Genomic DNA, 16,511 nt, shown 5'->3' with positions numbered 1-16,511 from the left:
GATTTTTTTTTTCTTTCTGCTGTGTAGATTTCATTCCAGGAGGCCCATATTTGGTTTTTTCAAAAGGTTTATTTGGGAAGGTGCTCTTATTTTTTTGTAATTACTATGAGCATTTTTTGGACTAAAGAACTCAACAACAGATAATTGAAAGCTATCCATTTACTTGTGAAGGAGACTGTGGTATTACAAGAATGTAGAGGGGAGCATTTTTTTATTTTATTTATCTCTGCTAAAAGCAACATGTTGACATGAATAAGGACTGGTTTCTTACTGAGCTCTTTACTTGAAATATAACGAGTCTAAGAAAATAAGCATCTCTTACTCATATATCAGTGTGAAATACTGAATTACTAATCTGTGTGAATATGTACTAGGGGATCTGGGCAGGCCATGAATTATGAAACTAATCCCTTTTATTTGCAAAAATTAGAATTTTTTTCCCCTTCATCTTGCAGGATGCATTGCTTACAATAAGTATTTTCTTGCCTTTCACTTAGCGTTATTCTAATGTTGGGATTGTACAAGAGCAGTGACTTTGAGAAGTCAGTATTCTAACTCCCATCTTTGTTTTATTCAGTGATACGGATTCAGATAGTTCATCAACTACATCCTCCTCTATATCTTCACTAGTATCTGATGAAGATGATCATCCAGATGAGAGGGGTAACAGATCTTACTGTGTTAAAACAAAAGATGAATTACCTATTGACGTAAGTACAATGTGATATCTTTTAAGCCTTCTCCTACTAAGCCAACCTAAAGTATCTATTTTTCAGTCACTCCTACTACCTCAAGATGGGGGATAGAATCAGAAGAGTAAAAAAGAAAACTCTTGGGCTGAGCTACAGACAGTTTAATATGTAAAGAAAAAGGCACACACACAAACAAAGCAAAACAAGAAATTAATTCACCACTTCCCATGGACAGGCAGGTGTTCAGCCATGCCCAGGAAAGCTGGACTCCATCACATGCAGCAGTTACTTGGGTATACAAATGCCATCACTCCAAATGTCCTCCTCTTCCTCCTTCTTCCCCCAGCTTTATATTCTGAGCATGATGCCATGTGGTATGGAATATCCCTTTGGTCGCTGCGAGTCAGCTGTCCTGGCTGTGTCCCCTCCCATCTCTTTTATACCCCCAGCCTCCTTGCTGATGGGGTGGTGTGAGAAGCAGAAAAGACCTTTATGCTGTGTGAGCACTGCTCAGCAATACCATTTCTGTATTATCAGCACTGTTTCCAGCACAAATCCAGAACACAGCCCCATACCAGCTACTGTGAAGAAAAATGACTATACCCCAGCCAAACCCACCACAGTTAATAACTTAAAATGCCTTATTTTTTGGGTGCATATATTAAGGAACTATTTCAGAAACCTCTTGCTTTGGATTGGCAGGATAGTATAGGATTGGCAGATATTGCATATAGTATGGCAGAAGGTACAGTTTACCATTTTGAGATTTAGGATCAAAATTATAAGTTCCTTTCTGCTTGTCTTTGGCCTTTGAATTGCTTTCACAAAAGTGACTCAGTTAAGTCTTAGCAGTGAAATTGATTTAATGTTGGAAAACTCACTGGCATGTAGAAGGTTGTGGTGTTTCTATGTGAATACATGTCCGGAGCTTAATTATGTACTATAACATCTGGGAAAATGTTGACCTTATTTATCTTTGAGTTGCTCTATATACCTTTGCCAAGCACTTTTGTTAGAGTGAAGATTATTAGGTGAAGTTTTGATAAAACAGATTAGGATTCTTCTCTTTGAGTGGGATTCTGTTTCTGGTAGTGGCCTTTGAAAGTGCAATTTAGTGCTAAGATTAGGACTCTACCTCTGAATTCACAAGATGTTGAATTTGAAAATAATGCTTACTCTAGTTGCTTTGTATTCTATATAGGTCATATTGAATTCACAGCAGTATAGTATATACATACACATCTTAGTTTATGAGTAAGTCAGAGTTAGATGATGAGTTCAGTGTTAATCAGCCTTTGATAGTAGATTTTGATCCTTACATTTGAGGAAAAAGTTTAATTTGAATATTGTGTAGTACTCGTTTTTGTATCTGAAGTTAGGCTCTTTTTTTTTTTCTGAAAGTGTTCTCTGATTATCCTCTGGTAACAAATGCAACTTTTAGCTAAAATTAATTTTCTTTGTATAGGTTGTTTTGATCTTTACATCTTCTGTAATGGTCCGTGTCATGATATAAATGGACAGATAACTGTTTTGCCAAATCAGATGATACACATCTGTTGTATTTCATGCTGTATTGTCTCTTGCTGTGTACATTTTTCTTCTACCATGCATTGAATATAATTGCAAGTTGTCTTATTTTTTGGTTACTGATTAATCATTGTGTTGTGCATTGAGCTAAATTTGTCTAACTTGAAAGTTCAAAAAATTGAATGAAATGCCTGTCAGTTGTTGGCTTTCTCGGGTTAAATAAAATTGGCTTCTACTTCAGTTGTGATGGAAATATGTAGAGAAGTGTCTCTGTAGGAAAGGTGTCCTCAAAAGTGGCATTCCCCCAAGAGAAGTTCTTTTGGGATGATTCTGAGAGAGGCAAATCAAACTAGATTTTTTTAAATAAAATCTTCGGAACACTAGGAGATTTTTCACAATTGTCAAATTGCTGCAGTGATGAAGTGATGAATGTCTTGGTGTGATATTATATTCTGAACATTGACTTGATGTTTTCAGGAACTACCTCCTGTTGAAGACTTATCAATAACTCTGCCGGATAACGTTGAACTGAAGCTCTTCGGGACAGTGTCCAGCATTATTGAGCAGCTAGGTAGGAAATATATATTTGCTTTGGTTTTAATTAATATAATTTTTGTATAGCTCTGCATTAATTGTGTACTTAACTGTTCCTGCAAAGTGTCAGTACTGCAGTGTTGGATCTCTGGTGTTAGTGGGTTGCTGAATGAGAACTCAGACTAGCAAATGACATTTGTGTTGAATTACCTTCTAGTTGGCTTACGTGATACTAGGACTACTATGCTTGTGTTTCTATGTGACTTTCACGTTTACTTTTTTCATTAGAAAGCCTTTTTTCCACAGTGTATTTAATGATTTTTATATTGATTCTGGTAACAATTATTGTATTTTTAAGAAAATCTTCCAGTGGTATGGGCTATATTGGAATTATCTCTGAACATACAGGAGTTGTGTAACTGAAAGCACAGATGCAGTACGATGCAGTCTCAAGTGCTTGCTTGTTAATATATAAGGACAGGAAAAGGACTTGTTTAGTGGTGCAGGTTCTTTTTATTTATTTTTATCTTTATTCATCCCGCTTCTGGTACCTTGACCGAATGAAAGCTGCCCATGTCAGCAGTCATAGGATAGTATGACTAACATGATTTATAGGTGCTGGAGGGTAAACTTAAAGGGATTGAGAAACACAATAAATGTAAGCTTAACTGCAGGCAATAGACATTCAGGGATCTTTTCTGATCTGCATGGAACCTCAGTATTTGGTATATGAAATCAAAGTTTTGCTGAAGCTGATATTATTAAAACAGCCATAGTATTCTTGTATTTAAGCTATTTCAGGTGTTCTGTTCCACTTGAACTGCTTTCAAAGCAATTTGCTTATGAAAATTAGAAATTAAATTCAATTTTGAAGTTAAAGTATTTATGTTAAATGGAGTACAAAAGAAAGCAAATAGCCTTTGCTATTAATTTTTCTTCTATCGTAAAAGACTTCAGGTAATACAGGCAATTCTTTTACAGTATTTTTATTAGTGGTGTTAGTTTAGAGTTAAATTTAATTTCATTCATTTGCAGGAAGCTGCTTTGAGGGTATGGAAGGTAGTAATCAGGTTTTTTGTTCTACTCTGCCCTTTCTTGCTTATTGATAATAACGGGGACTTCAAGAAGGCTGTCTTCAGCTAAAATGGTAGTTTGAAAACAAGTTTAAGAAAAAAGTTGAATCATAGTTGCTATTATTCTTATTTTTGGTCTAATATGTGAAGGTATAAACAAACCTATTTTAAAGACTTCAGTTTTGAAAACTGTCCTTAATTTTAGTCCTCATTGGTGAGTATAATCTTTTAAAATCCTGTCAGTTTACTAATTAGTAGGTGAATTCTTCAGTCTGCATCCTACTTTATGTAATGAAAATATATGAAGTGTTGAATTTAGATTTGTTGATGAAAGTTAGAATACAAGCTAATAATCATAATGAATTAAAGCTGTAAGAATGCCATAAACCTCCAGGATATCTGTGATTATTTTCCTGCTTTTACTACCTTGCTTTATGACTTCTCATTCTACATATTTTTGCTTCTTTTTAGTTCTTCTGTAAACAGGTGTCTGAGTGGCCTCAATTTCAATTGATTTGTGGCCATATTAGAGACTCTGCCAGCTAATTGGGGGTTGTTTTTTGATTTTTGAAATAGATCGATATCTCTGTATACCAGGTTTTTTGATTTTTTTTTTTAAACTAGATTGATACCTCTGTATATCAGGTTTGTATCTAGGGTGAGGGAAATTGAGGTCTCATTTGGAAACAACAAATACTGTTCTGGCGCAACAATCACTATTCTGAACTTTTTCATTCTCTTTGATGTATCTCAGAAGTCTCTGCTGTTCTCCTTAGCAAGCTTCCAGGTTCATCAGTCTGCAGTGAATGATACTTTTAAGTTTGGTATTTCATACTGTGAGGTAAATTTGAGGCTAGAACAGTATAGGTTCATGCTTGCTCTGCTCTAGCTAAAAGCAAGACGACAGTACTTTCTGTGAACTTCTGCTCAGTGTATCAGAATTTTCCAAAACTTTTGCTGTGTTTTGCTTCAAGGTACTTAAAGAGAAGAGAAATATTCACTATGTGAGTTATAGCCTAGAAAGTAAACAGCTTTGGTGTATATGAGAAACCTGCCCTGTGGCTGCACTTTGGGCCCTGCAAGAGAAGAAGCTGAGGATTTAGGGTGGGTTGGGGTGGGGGAAACTGTAAGTCTGATAGGCTGTAGGTGATACTGCTTCTCCTAGATTTCATGGGACTGGCATGACTTAGATTTTCAGAATATTTTCTGTAGCCTACTGAAGACTGGGGGGCTATGTCTGATGAATCAAGGTGAGAACATTCTCAAGACTTTTTGGTATCTGTTTTTTTTGTTTTGTTTTGAGGGGTTTTTTTTGTGTGTTTTGTTTCTTGGGTTGTTTTTTTTTGTTGGATTTTTTTTTGGCTCATGAGGTTTAAACAACACATTGAGTTCTTTCACTGTGTATTTTATCTTGCAGGTAGGCAAAAAAGAAATTGATTGCCCAAATTCTCTTGAAATTCAGTGAACTACTAAGCCTTAGCATTGTCACATACTAGTTTGATGTGTTCAAAGGTTTTTACAGATTGCAATTATAGCAAAGCTTGACTTTTAGCTTGATGAGATTTTAAGTCCTGTCGTGTAAGTTTAGCAGTGATGATCTTGTTAGTTTTTGATAGAGTCTGAGTGACACTAAGTGCTTGAGTGACCTTATTTGCTGATTGGGAGGCATTGAGAAGGCTTATGTGAGCATTCTGTTGTTTTAGAGGTAGAGAAGTTTACCTTCAGAATCAGAATTTTTGAATGTAATGCTGCTAGGCCTTTACATTGACAGCTTTAAGCACAGTTCCTCCTGAATGTAAAGGAAGACCTGGTATTTCTGTAGACTAAAGCAACAAATGCAGACTACTACCAAAGAAGATTGATCTACTATAAAGATTTCAGTAAAGAATAAGAATTATATCTCAGAATCTGGAAAACCTAAAAAGCCTGTATATCAGATCATGTATTTAATGAAGAAAGAACATGCCTCTGTGTTCATTTATAAGTGTTTAAATCCACTAAGTGTTAAGATTTCATATTTTGAACTACTAGAATGACGTGCTTGCTCTGACTATTCATACCATCATTAGTCATTGGTTAGTAGTATGAGACTTATATGACGTTAAATTGCAGAAATGTATTTCAGGTTGTGTATGTGCATACGTAAACAACATCATCAGTTGCTGCTGTGAATGAACTGCCATACAGCTTTTGTGTTCTCGTTCTGATTCTTAGGACTTACTAGGGAAAGCTGTAGTGAACAGCAGTCTCCATTCTTTTTTCTGAGGAGAATTTGATTTGGAATACTAAGGCACAATATATACCTGCATCTGCACTCAAGAAAACCCCAGATTATTTCTACTATGCATTTAATGATGAAACATCCTGGGTAAATGCAACAGATATCTTGCACACACATATCTGAGACTTCTCTTTTGTACCTGTCATCTGGTCTCTTTTACTTCTTTACACCAGAGAACAATAATTCTGTAAACATTGTAAATTTTGCCATTCATGTATCACTGGAGAAGGGATGTATGATTTTAAGTAGTTTCGTGTGTGTGCAAGAATTTTCGGTTGCAGCGCTATGAACTTTAGTAGACAAATAATGGTGTGGTTTGTTTTTTGTACAATTAACTACATGCTATTGAAACATAAAGTTCTAATTGATCTTTTTCTTTCCATTTTAGTAATAATTGAATCACTGAGAGGCCTACCTCCAGTAAATGAGGAGAGCGTAATTTTTAAAGAAGATCGGCAAGCAGCAGGAAAGGTGTGTGTAAAGTAAAAACCTTTTATTGAAAGTATTCTTTAGTGCTCCAAAAAGTAGAGTTGAAATTGATTAAATGAAAGATAATGTTTCCTTGATATATAGTTTTTCTTTATGCTTTTGACTCTTACTATATTGAACTACTTTTTTAATCTCAAGAATTCCTAACCTGGAATTCATTGCATCCTTACAGAATTATAATGTCTGGTGAATTTCCAGTATTTGATGAGTGTTCTTGTGGAGAGGTAGGGGTTGCTTTCAGATGTATGATGTCTTGGAATAACAGGCTGTACTCTCTTACTGCCAGATAAAGGCGAAGGTTAGAGTGAAGTGTCATGAAAAATGGGGAATGTTTATAGCTCTGTGCTCTGCTGTACTGGTTTAAGGCCAGTGAAGAATGTTTGCTGAGAGGGGTGTTGCATTGAATTTTCTATATTTTCTGTGAAAGGAAAGCCATCATCTACAATAGTTACTACTATAATATTCCTGAATGCTAGATGGGAGTGAAACAAACTCAACCTGAATTGTGGATGTTCTGTACAACATGGCAGAATTCTCTGCTCTCCCTGGAATTGGGGAACAAGTGGTAACTGACATAAAGGCATCTTGAAAAGATGACCTTTGAGGAAAAAATGATCAGATTATTCCAGGTGTAAGAGATTTGAAAGCAAAAATGGACACAGAAGAATAGAGATTTGACAAAAGGAAGGATTACTAAGGATGTGAGAACTTACTTTTCCACATTATAACAAATGTGGAAATTAGCTGGGGAAGTATACTGTCAAACAAAATTTTGGTAATAAAACTGAAGCATGAAAGGAACTTTATTTGATGCCACATTTTCTACAATGAAATTAGCTATCTATTCTTGGTGATTTATTTAAGCATTTTAATTTTTTTTCTTTCAGATATTTGAGATATTTGGTCCCGTCATACATCCTTTTTATGTGTTAAGATTTAACAGCTCTGAGCATATCAAAGAAAAAGGTATTAATGTGCAAGATAGCATGTATTTTGCTCCATCAGTGGAGGACTTCACCCAGTATATATTTGCAGAGAAACTAAAAAAGTGAGTCTGATTTCTCTTCTAATCTGATTATCATGTGTTTTTTAATCTAGCTAAAAATACTGGATTAAAGTTTGGTCTTGGGTGAGATTGATACTAAACTGTTTATTTCCTTTAGATATTCTCAACCGTGTTGTAATTACAAGATTGTACTGTTTTGCCTTTCAGAACAGTAGAAAGTAGCTGTAAACTGCAAGCTTTCGAAGTGTTATAATTACTAAAGTTCAGCTTCTTGTTGAATTTAATATATTCAGTTTACTTTTTTTTATGCTGCTGTGTTACATAAAATATCATAACCAGAAAAAAGTTCATTGATAATTCCCCCATGCCCCCTCACACACATATACATAAAACAGTTTTGCAAGCTGAACTGTCCACATATTGTTGTTCTTTGGATTCTTGTTTAGTTCCAGAACTGATAATAAACTTGTTGGCATTCTGAACAACTTTGTTGTTATTTACTATTTTTAGTTCATGTTACTAGGCCAGAATTGAAATCTGTTTATCAATAAAACTATTAAAAAGTTGGAGTATAAAAATTCTAGATAAAAATTACCTACTGTAAATTTGTGAAAGAGGAGGGATTTGAGTGCCAGTGTAGTATGATGCTCAGAAATTCCTCAGTAGTGTTTGTGCATCCCAACCTGCCTGAGGAAAGCAGCATGTATGAATAGGACTTGATGCCATTTAAAGGGAAGTGTATTCAAAGACACAGACAAAGAAATAAAGCATAATAAATGACAGCTAGATATTAATGTTCTAATTATTGATGAATAATTTTATATATATAGGTTAAAATCCTTTGTCATAAAGGTGACTTAGTTTCTGTTTGTCAGGATTCTCAGTTTCTCATCTGACTTGGGTTGGTTAGTTGTCTGCAGTCATTACAACTCTGCCCATATTCATACTGAATGATTTTTTCCTTAGTCAAGCATGTGTGGCCAGGCCTGCAGGACTCTTTTTTTTTTCTTTTTTTTTTTTAATTTCTCATTTCTGTGTGAGCAACAAGCATATTTTCTTCCTTTCAGTGAGGCCAAAAATAGATCAGTTTCTTGCTCTGATGCTTGTTTGTTTTTCTGCAGCATTTTGATGCCAGCTGGTCTTTGATTTGCACTATTAAACTTTGTTGCTTAGCTCGGTAACTGCACAGACTTTAGTCATCTGCTTGCTGCATCAATAACTATGTACTGTACTCAGCATCTGAGATGGGAGACTCGTGTTTTAGTCTGTTGCATGCTTTGGAAAAAGTTTTGGAAACCATTTGTCTTTTGGTAGTACTTCATTGTCATATGTGGCAAAAATTGAACACTAGGCAAGATATTTCAGACTGTGGCTTACTAGCACAGCTGAGCAGTGCATCAGACATTGCTTCTTACCTCGATTAAAATGAGCAATGTGAACACCTGTGTAGTCTGACATGACCCATAATTTCTGAATCATTTGACTAAAGTTACATTTCACTGAAACTATTTTATTTCTGGGCTTCGTCACTATAATTTCTTAAGCTCTTATGAGGCATTTGGTACTATTTGTTGAACATGCCTTTTCACAAAGTAGGTATCATTAAAAATGGATAAAAATTTTCTGATTTCTGACCTGTGCTGTAATGTCTGTCTGAAGGAACCAAGATGGCATGGATAGTAGAAAAGTTGAGCTTTGGTCAGTGCTTCACAAGAAGGCTTTTGGACCTTAGCAGATTGTAAATTTGATGACCAATAATTTTTATTTTCTGCTTTTTATTAGTTTGACAGTATGCACACCAGATTGTGGAGTATTAAAGGCTTAAAGTTTTAAAACTGCTACTGAAAACTGTGATGGTACTTTGAAAATGAAAGGAATCAAGATAAAGATCTGAAAGAAACATTAAGTTTGAAGCTTTTTCTGAAATCTGAAATGCAATCTGCTTGCATTGTGCAAAGTTGAAGTGCTATGAATAAGCCTTACACTTTATAGAAAAGTAAAGTGTAGTGTAAAACTTACTGAATGCAAAACAATTTGTTGCTAAAAATAGATAAGCTTATGTTCATGATTCCTCTGAGTCACCTTTTGTTAGACTTCCAGATCTTACTTCAGAAATATCTTGACTGTGGAAGTCAAAGAAATACTATATTGTTCTTTAAAGAAGATTACTAAGTTCTTTGTAGTATGAAAAGTGGTTTGTGTTTTGCTGAAATGGGCAAGGCTGCCTTGGGAGAGTGAGATAAGCTGTGTGAAATTAAAAGGTTTAAATTTTGCAGTCTGTCACTGCAGTGAACTGCCTCAATTCAGATTCCAAACAATTTAGGTTCAAAAGGATGTGTTAAAAGAATATTGATCAAAGCTTAATATTGGCTGTATGAGATGCTTAGTCATCACTCAAAGCAGGAAGATTTTTCAAGTGAAGTAGTAAGTTGACATATACATTACTATTCATTTAGATCGTCATGGCTAGGCTTTGTGAATGAAGATTTGGGAAGGGCTCTACCCACATTTGCTGCAAAGATGTTGGTGGCTAAAGAGGCCAATGCGAGACAGACAAGTCCGGTTGCAAAAGGCACAGCAGAAAGACTCCTTGGGTGGTATCGGCAAGACACGATTCTTTCTGCGTTGTCTTTTCTCCTCGAGAATGACCCTGCGTGCGTTCTCAGCAGAAGCAGCAGCGTCTCCTTAGCGTGGCATGACCCAGCCGCCGTCTGAGCACGGCACCTGTTCATTTATTTATATATAATGCTAAGAAACAAATGCCTCTCTGGAAACAGACACTTCTTGGTGTACAAGATCTGATACCTTGAAAGTATTACCCTTCCTTCATGTGGATTGTCTGATTTGTGTTTGGGGTTGTTTATTTGGGTTTTTTTGTTTTTTTTTAGGGAGAAAGGTTCGGATGCATCTTGGAAGCATGACCAAGAACCACCACCTGAGGTAACTATAGTGGGTTTTTTATGTTTATAGTTTTTTGGTTACACAAGCTATATGTAAAAAAAATGCTATGCAGAGTAACTAATTAGCAGGCTTATTTTTTTTTATGCAGATAGGAGTTGGATGTACCTTTTTATTGAAAGAAAAGTTCATGTTTTTCTTGGAGAGGTCTCATAGTAAGTGTAAAAAATACTACCTGTCTTTTTTTACTTGCTTTTTGCAGTTGGGGAAAATGTATATGTTTTATTCACTTCCTCTAGTCCTCCAGGCGGTTTTTCAGCCAGGGCACCATGAACCTGCCCATGCCACAGTTGGACAACATATCCAGAAGGATACTGTGAGGGGCAGTACAGTCCTTATCTGAGACTGGGTGTTCTGGCTTGAAGGAGAGATGTTCTGACATGAACTTTTTTCTCAAAGAATGCTTGTCTGTCAGTTCTCACTGGAAGTTGCTTTCCTTTCTTGGTGAGACATCATCTCACAGAGAATCATAATTTGAGAATTAGAAGCGTTGCTTAGGAATTGGACTGTATGTATGTTATCAGTAGAGCTTTGAAAGGCTGTGTACTTAGAAACTTTTGGCTAGTCTTAGCTTTCTTTTGTTCAACAGTTTTCTAGTGGTGATGATACAAAGTGTGCTTACTGGCTAATGGTGAACTCTTTTGTTTCTTAGTCATGTTTTAAAAACTGTTCAGGACATAGCTTGTAAATGTGTAATTTAAGTTTGTAGGAACCTAAGAAACTTTAAAATTTGACTAAATACAGTGAAACAGTCAGATTTTCTACTGATACAGATTAATTGCTTTTTCCAAGGTTTGGTTTTTTTAATGATTTTTCTTAGTTTTACTTATAATACTCTGACCTTCAGGTTAGAATCTGGAGGTACAGGGGAAACTTCAGGTTTGCTGTACTTCAGCATAGGAAGGAAGAAGGCTTGAACAAAATCGGTGAAACAAGGGCGGGCAAACTTGCTTGCTTTTTATGACATCTTTGTTTTTGTGGCTGTTCTGATTTTCTGATCTGTCTGTGTGCTCTGTTTTGGAAAAAATCCACATCTAACATCTTGTAATCCCCAATTAGAATAATCTTTGGTTAGGTCTAGCAGTCAGAGTGTACACCAGGCTATCCAAACTGTGACAGCTGATGAATTGATACAAAGTAGCTTTTGCTACGAAGGTAATAGCTGTTGACAAGGGTGCAGATTAAATTTTACACTAGTGATGCTTGAAATTGTCTCTTACAGTCAGACTCTTTTAGACATCCCAGCTTGCAGCTGAATTTATAACTTTTCTGGCTAGCCCCTATGGTAAACTGTGTGCAGTTGCTGGAGTCAGGTTTTTTTGTGATACTGTGAGGCTTTATTTTTGTATGAATGTTGAATTAACCCATATTAGGCTTTTTTTACTTGCTACTTTATATGGTAAGCATTCCTTTTCTGACAGGCTCTTAATTAACCCAGCTTAACTGTAAACTTGCTAGTACAGTCTTTTCCAGCATTGTTTTTGGGGTCATAGGATGACAAAGTGTGATCTGTATGCTGCAAGGCTGGCAGGAGCAGACAACTGCAATTTTTCTGTGACACGGCTTTTATGCAATGTTACATGGAAAGTAGGTAGCAGTAAATGGTACCTATTGCTGTTTATTATTTCTGCTCTACGGGAATATGGTGTATTGAAGTCCTTAGAAAAAGCAGGAGTTAATGAAAGATTTTATGTTATGGTATGTATCATCTTGCTGTATTCCTTGTGGCTTTTTTTGAGCAAGTATGTAATGCAGTTATGTAGAAGAGGCAATAGTTGCATTCAGAATTAACTTTTATGTGGCTTTTTTTAGTAGTGTTCTGCTGCATGGTTTTTGAGACCTGTGCTCTGTGCATACTGTAAGCAGTAAACCTCCTGCTTTCAGAATTGGAAAGGGAAGGGTGGGAACCATCATCCCACCCCTTTTAAGCCATATGAGTGAGCTGTTTTTTGGGGAACTAATTAATTCTGACAGATTTCTTCTCTGTCACTGATAACGCTTCCTCATTCTAAATGTAAAAGGTAACAAAACCTTGTATAACAAGAAGAAAATGCAGTGACATTGAAACTATTGTAAACAGCAACATTTCTCAAAGCTAAAAATTCCTTTGGAATAACATTGCTATTGCAAGTTTAACAGGAATTTTGTTATTAAATATACTACAGAAAATTCCAGTTTAGTGACAATTTTAGACTAGACTTTTTTTTTGATGTTTAACTGTGCTGAGTTATGTATTGGTTGTCAAGTTAATTTTTACTTATTTTAAAAATTGATGTTTTAATTCACCCAGTCTTCAGTTTGCCCTTCAAAAACTTTTCTTGGCAGCAACTAGCTAGCTCCTTCAGAGTTTCCCAATTCCTTTCTAACTAACACCTAGCAATCAAAATGTTTTTGTTCAGTACTTGAATATTGCTCTTTTAAGGAAAACTAGACAGATTAACTGAATCTTGTATTAATTGTCTTATGAGAAATTTCTTGTGCTGAGAAGCCAGCTGATTTCTTTTTTTTTGACTAGGCCTTGGATTTCAGTGATGATGAAAAAGAAAGAGAGGCAAAACAGAAGAAAAAGAAGCCTGAAAGTGAAGGAAGGAAAAAACTCAGATCAGAAACAATTCCAAGTGAGTGAATGCTATGGGAGAATGCCTTTTGTCATTTTTCCAAACTGAGTTTGGAATGCCCATCTACATTTATCTTAATGATTGATTTTTCATACAGTTAATCAGTATTTCTGTGCTTTTCAAAGTTATATTTGTGAATTTGTGACTACATTCTGTATTTTCTTAGAAGAAAAAAGTTATTTTCTGTTAGAACAGAAATCCCGTGGAAGGGAAGCAGCAGAACAGTTGTCAGAAGAGAGTCAAGGGCTCTTAGAACAGTGTTAGACACAGTGAGGATACAGAACAGGTGCCATTTGGAGTTTAGAGCTTATTACAGGGGTTGTTTGGGCCCAAGTTCACCTAAAGCCTTTGAGTGCAGGGCAAGATAGATGGAGGCCATGTGCAAATTTTGGAAACTCACTTCTTGGGAAATGAGGGAGGAGGACCAAGTCTTAGATGGGGAATTTATTCCTCTGTCTGAAAAGGAAGCTCTTCCTCCTATGGCATATAAATACTCCTCTAAAAAAACTTACTGGTGTAGCTTGCTGAGAACCTCTCTGTTCACCTCCTGCAGTCATTAGATAAACAAACCTGTGTATATGTTTTCATAATATGAATAGCCTTCTGCACCTTCCTTTCTCCTGCTGTTGTCATACCTGTTCCAGGTGTATGCTTGCATCTGTGCTCTCTTTGCAATAACCAGATTTTCCTTTCTCGTCCCTACTTACAAAAAAGCACCATGGTTCTGCCTTTGATTTTCTAGGACAGGCTCCTGTGAGTTTGCTGCTCTTCCATTGTAAAGCCCCACTCAAATACATTGTGCCCCACTCAAATCCTCTTCTCTTGATCTGGGAAATGAGTAACTATCCTTTAATACTTTTTGTACAGTACGACCCTCCCTTGTATCATTTAAATAAAGCTGCCATCTTCCTTGGACTGGCTTTTGCCATATGGTTTTGAAGTTTTCCCTTAAGAGAAGGATCTGAATTGTACTGTACTTTCTCTTCGTTGCTGATGTGTGTTTTTCCTCCTGGTTTCTGTTTATCTAGCATATGGCATGTTTTACACCACATCCTTGTTCTTCTAGCTTATTGCAGACCTGTCTTTGCCTAGGGCTTGCTGAGTCTGCTACTGAACACTGTTATGTTCTGTAACTGAGAACACAACAGGAAGAACCGCCACACTCTGTCAAGGGAGATGCTTTATGATTTGTTGGCATATAAAGTGAAATTGTGTGCAATTTGCTTTGGCTGTAGAATTAAATAACAAAGATATGTGACAAATTGAGACAAAAACTCAGTCTCAGATGGAATTTACTTGGTTGCGTCTTCATAAAACTCTTGAGTATATTAAAATTGTCTCATTTTTATAGTGTTTGCTAGGAGAAGAAATAACAAAAATACCCATTCAAGTACTTTCAATTCAGTGCTTCCAAAAGGCCTTCTTGTACCAAATGAGTTTTAAGTCCTAATTCCCCATGAAAATTAGTAGGAATTTTGGTATCCAGGTACCTTTCCAGACTTTGCCTTTCGGAGATGAAAATGTTTCTATGTAGTCTAGTGCCAAGGATTATGTTCACACAAGTGTTTAAATTTTAGTGATTTTATGTGATGGTATATCCTTGAATACCTTGTTGCTTCCAGGCCTAAAATCCTTTTGAGTTCATGTTTCAGTTTAAATTCTATGACTTTTTGAATATCTTTAAACGTTCTTTTTTGAACTTTTGCAATATTTTGGTGCTCTTCATTTTCCCATTAAAGCTTTTCTTATATTTATATAAAGAAGCAGTACATTTGTTATGAACCTTAAATATATGCTTGCAATCACCTGTAAAGGGAAAAATTAATCTTAAAAAGATGAATGCTGAAAACTAATTAGCTGAAGGTACAGGTTGCCCTTTCACTGGTAGAGTAAGTTAATTTTAATAATTTGAGCTTGAATAATTTCAAGCCATTTGTGTCCTGTGTCTGTGGTGTAATACCAACTCAGGACTGAAAGCCATATACTCCTTCAGGGTAATACAGTGTTGAATTATCTTTAGCTTTAAAATGTGTTGCTTTTAAATCTTGGTTTAAATGAAAGCTTCCGAAATACTCAAAATTTGAGTGTTCCTATGATTCATTTATACAAATGAAAAGCCTGGAGGGAAAGAGAGATTTCTTTTTTTAATGATTGAATTTGCAGCCCTCAGGATCATCCTTTTTATGTTCTCTAATCAATCAAAATTAGTTACTAAACAGTAGACTTGCCAGTATTATTTTGTTGTTTATGTATTAGTTTTAAGTATTTTTTGTTGATAAGAATACTTTTCAAATTTCCTTGACTTCAGTTTGGAAGATTTATGAGGACTAAACTTGATCTTTCCAAAATAATACTACAGCTGTATATGTTTGTGGGGTTTTTTGTTTGTTTATTTTTTAGGTGAGAAGAAAGGATTTCACCCATCAATGCAGCAGCCTGCTTCAAGTTATTCAAGGGGATATCGTGGCAGAGGGTTTGCCAGGCATTCACTTCCTCCTCCATCAGGCCCTCGAGGGTTTTGGAGACCACAAGTAAGACCACCACAGCTGTACTCTTCAGACAGGAGGATACACAAGGAATCGCCAGTGTTTCCACAACCTTATAGAAAAGAATATCCAGTGATGCAGCAGTATCCCTGTCCTCCTCCGGGCTTTGGTTCTGTCAATGACGTGCATCAATTTCCCCCTGCGCTTTCCAATATGAATATGAATTGGACAGGCCCAAACATGTACAACTCGTCATACCCATTTTTACCACCTCCTCCTCCGCTGCCGCCTCCCCCTCCTCCAGATAGCCATCCTTCCCAGTTCAGGCCTTACTAAGTTTCCATAAATGTGCATACAGAACATTGCAGTATACAGGACTGCCAAGACTGTATTCCCTTATTTTGAAGATACTTTTACTGCAGCTGTAGAACAAATGCAGAATTTTGTACTTTGTGGGACGGTCACAGAAAATTCTTTTTTTCTATATATGTTTTCTGTTTCAAAAAAGAAAATTATAAAAATAACTGAATATTAAATAATTGTTTATTTTTATAATATCTGTTCCTTTGAAATGATAAATAAAAACTTTTTGGAGACTGGTATGTTGTGGAAATCTATTTTGTAATAAATGTGAGTAGTGATGAGGATATGTCACATAAATGGTATTTTAATATTTTTAGAATGGTTGTATATTGCTATGCTAAACAATTTTTCTCAGTTTCTGCAAATTTTGAAACCTACTCACATGGGAACTAAAAAGTTGACATCTAAATTTTAAGACGGGTTTGCCACTGTTTGTTTAAGGCATAAACTGTTATCCAACTTTTAATACTTCATTAATTTAGTA

At 35.8% G+C, this 16,511-nt stretch overlaps 1 protein-coding gene across 1 annotated transcript in view; it reads left to right on the top strand.

Annotated features, from left to right (window-relative positions):
- The window catches only part of NAF1 (nuclear assembly factor 1 ribonucleoprotein), a 17,434-nt gene extending 1,249 nt beyond the window's left edge, over positions 1 to 16,185 (top strand). Inside the window, exons 2-8 of the mRNA XM_017805785.1 lie at positions 578 to 710; positions 2,697 to 2,790; positions 6,496 to 6,578; positions 7,484 to 7,644; positions 10,491 to 10,542; positions 13,076 to 13,178; positions 15,579 to 16,185. Coding sequence (XP_017661274.1) covers positions 578 to 710; positions 2,697 to 2,790; positions 6,496 to 6,578; positions 7,484 to 7,644; positions 10,491 to 10,542; positions 13,076 to 13,178; positions 15,579 to 16,000 — 1,048 coding nt within the window. The 3' untranslated portion in view covers positions 16,001 to 16,185. The remainder of the gene's footprint in view (positions 1 to 577; positions 711 to 2,696; positions 2,791 to 6,495; positions 6,579 to 7,483; positions 7,645 to 10,490; positions 10,543 to 13,075; positions 13,179 to 15,578) is intronic.
- The last annotated feature ends 326 nt before the right edge of the window (positions 16,186 to 16,511 follow it).

This window comes from Lepidothrix coronata, unplaced genomic scaffold (genome assembly GCF_001604755.1).
Source record: "Lepidothrix coronata isolate B3197 unplaced genomic scaffold, Lepidothrix_coronata-1.0 Scaffold13, whole genome shotgun sequence".
NCBI classification, from domain to species: domain Eukaryota; kingdom Metazoa; phylum Chordata; class Aves; order Passeriformes; family Pipridae; genus Lepidothrix; species Lepidothrix coronata.
This window is presented reverse-complemented; position numbering and strand designations above follow the sequence as displayed.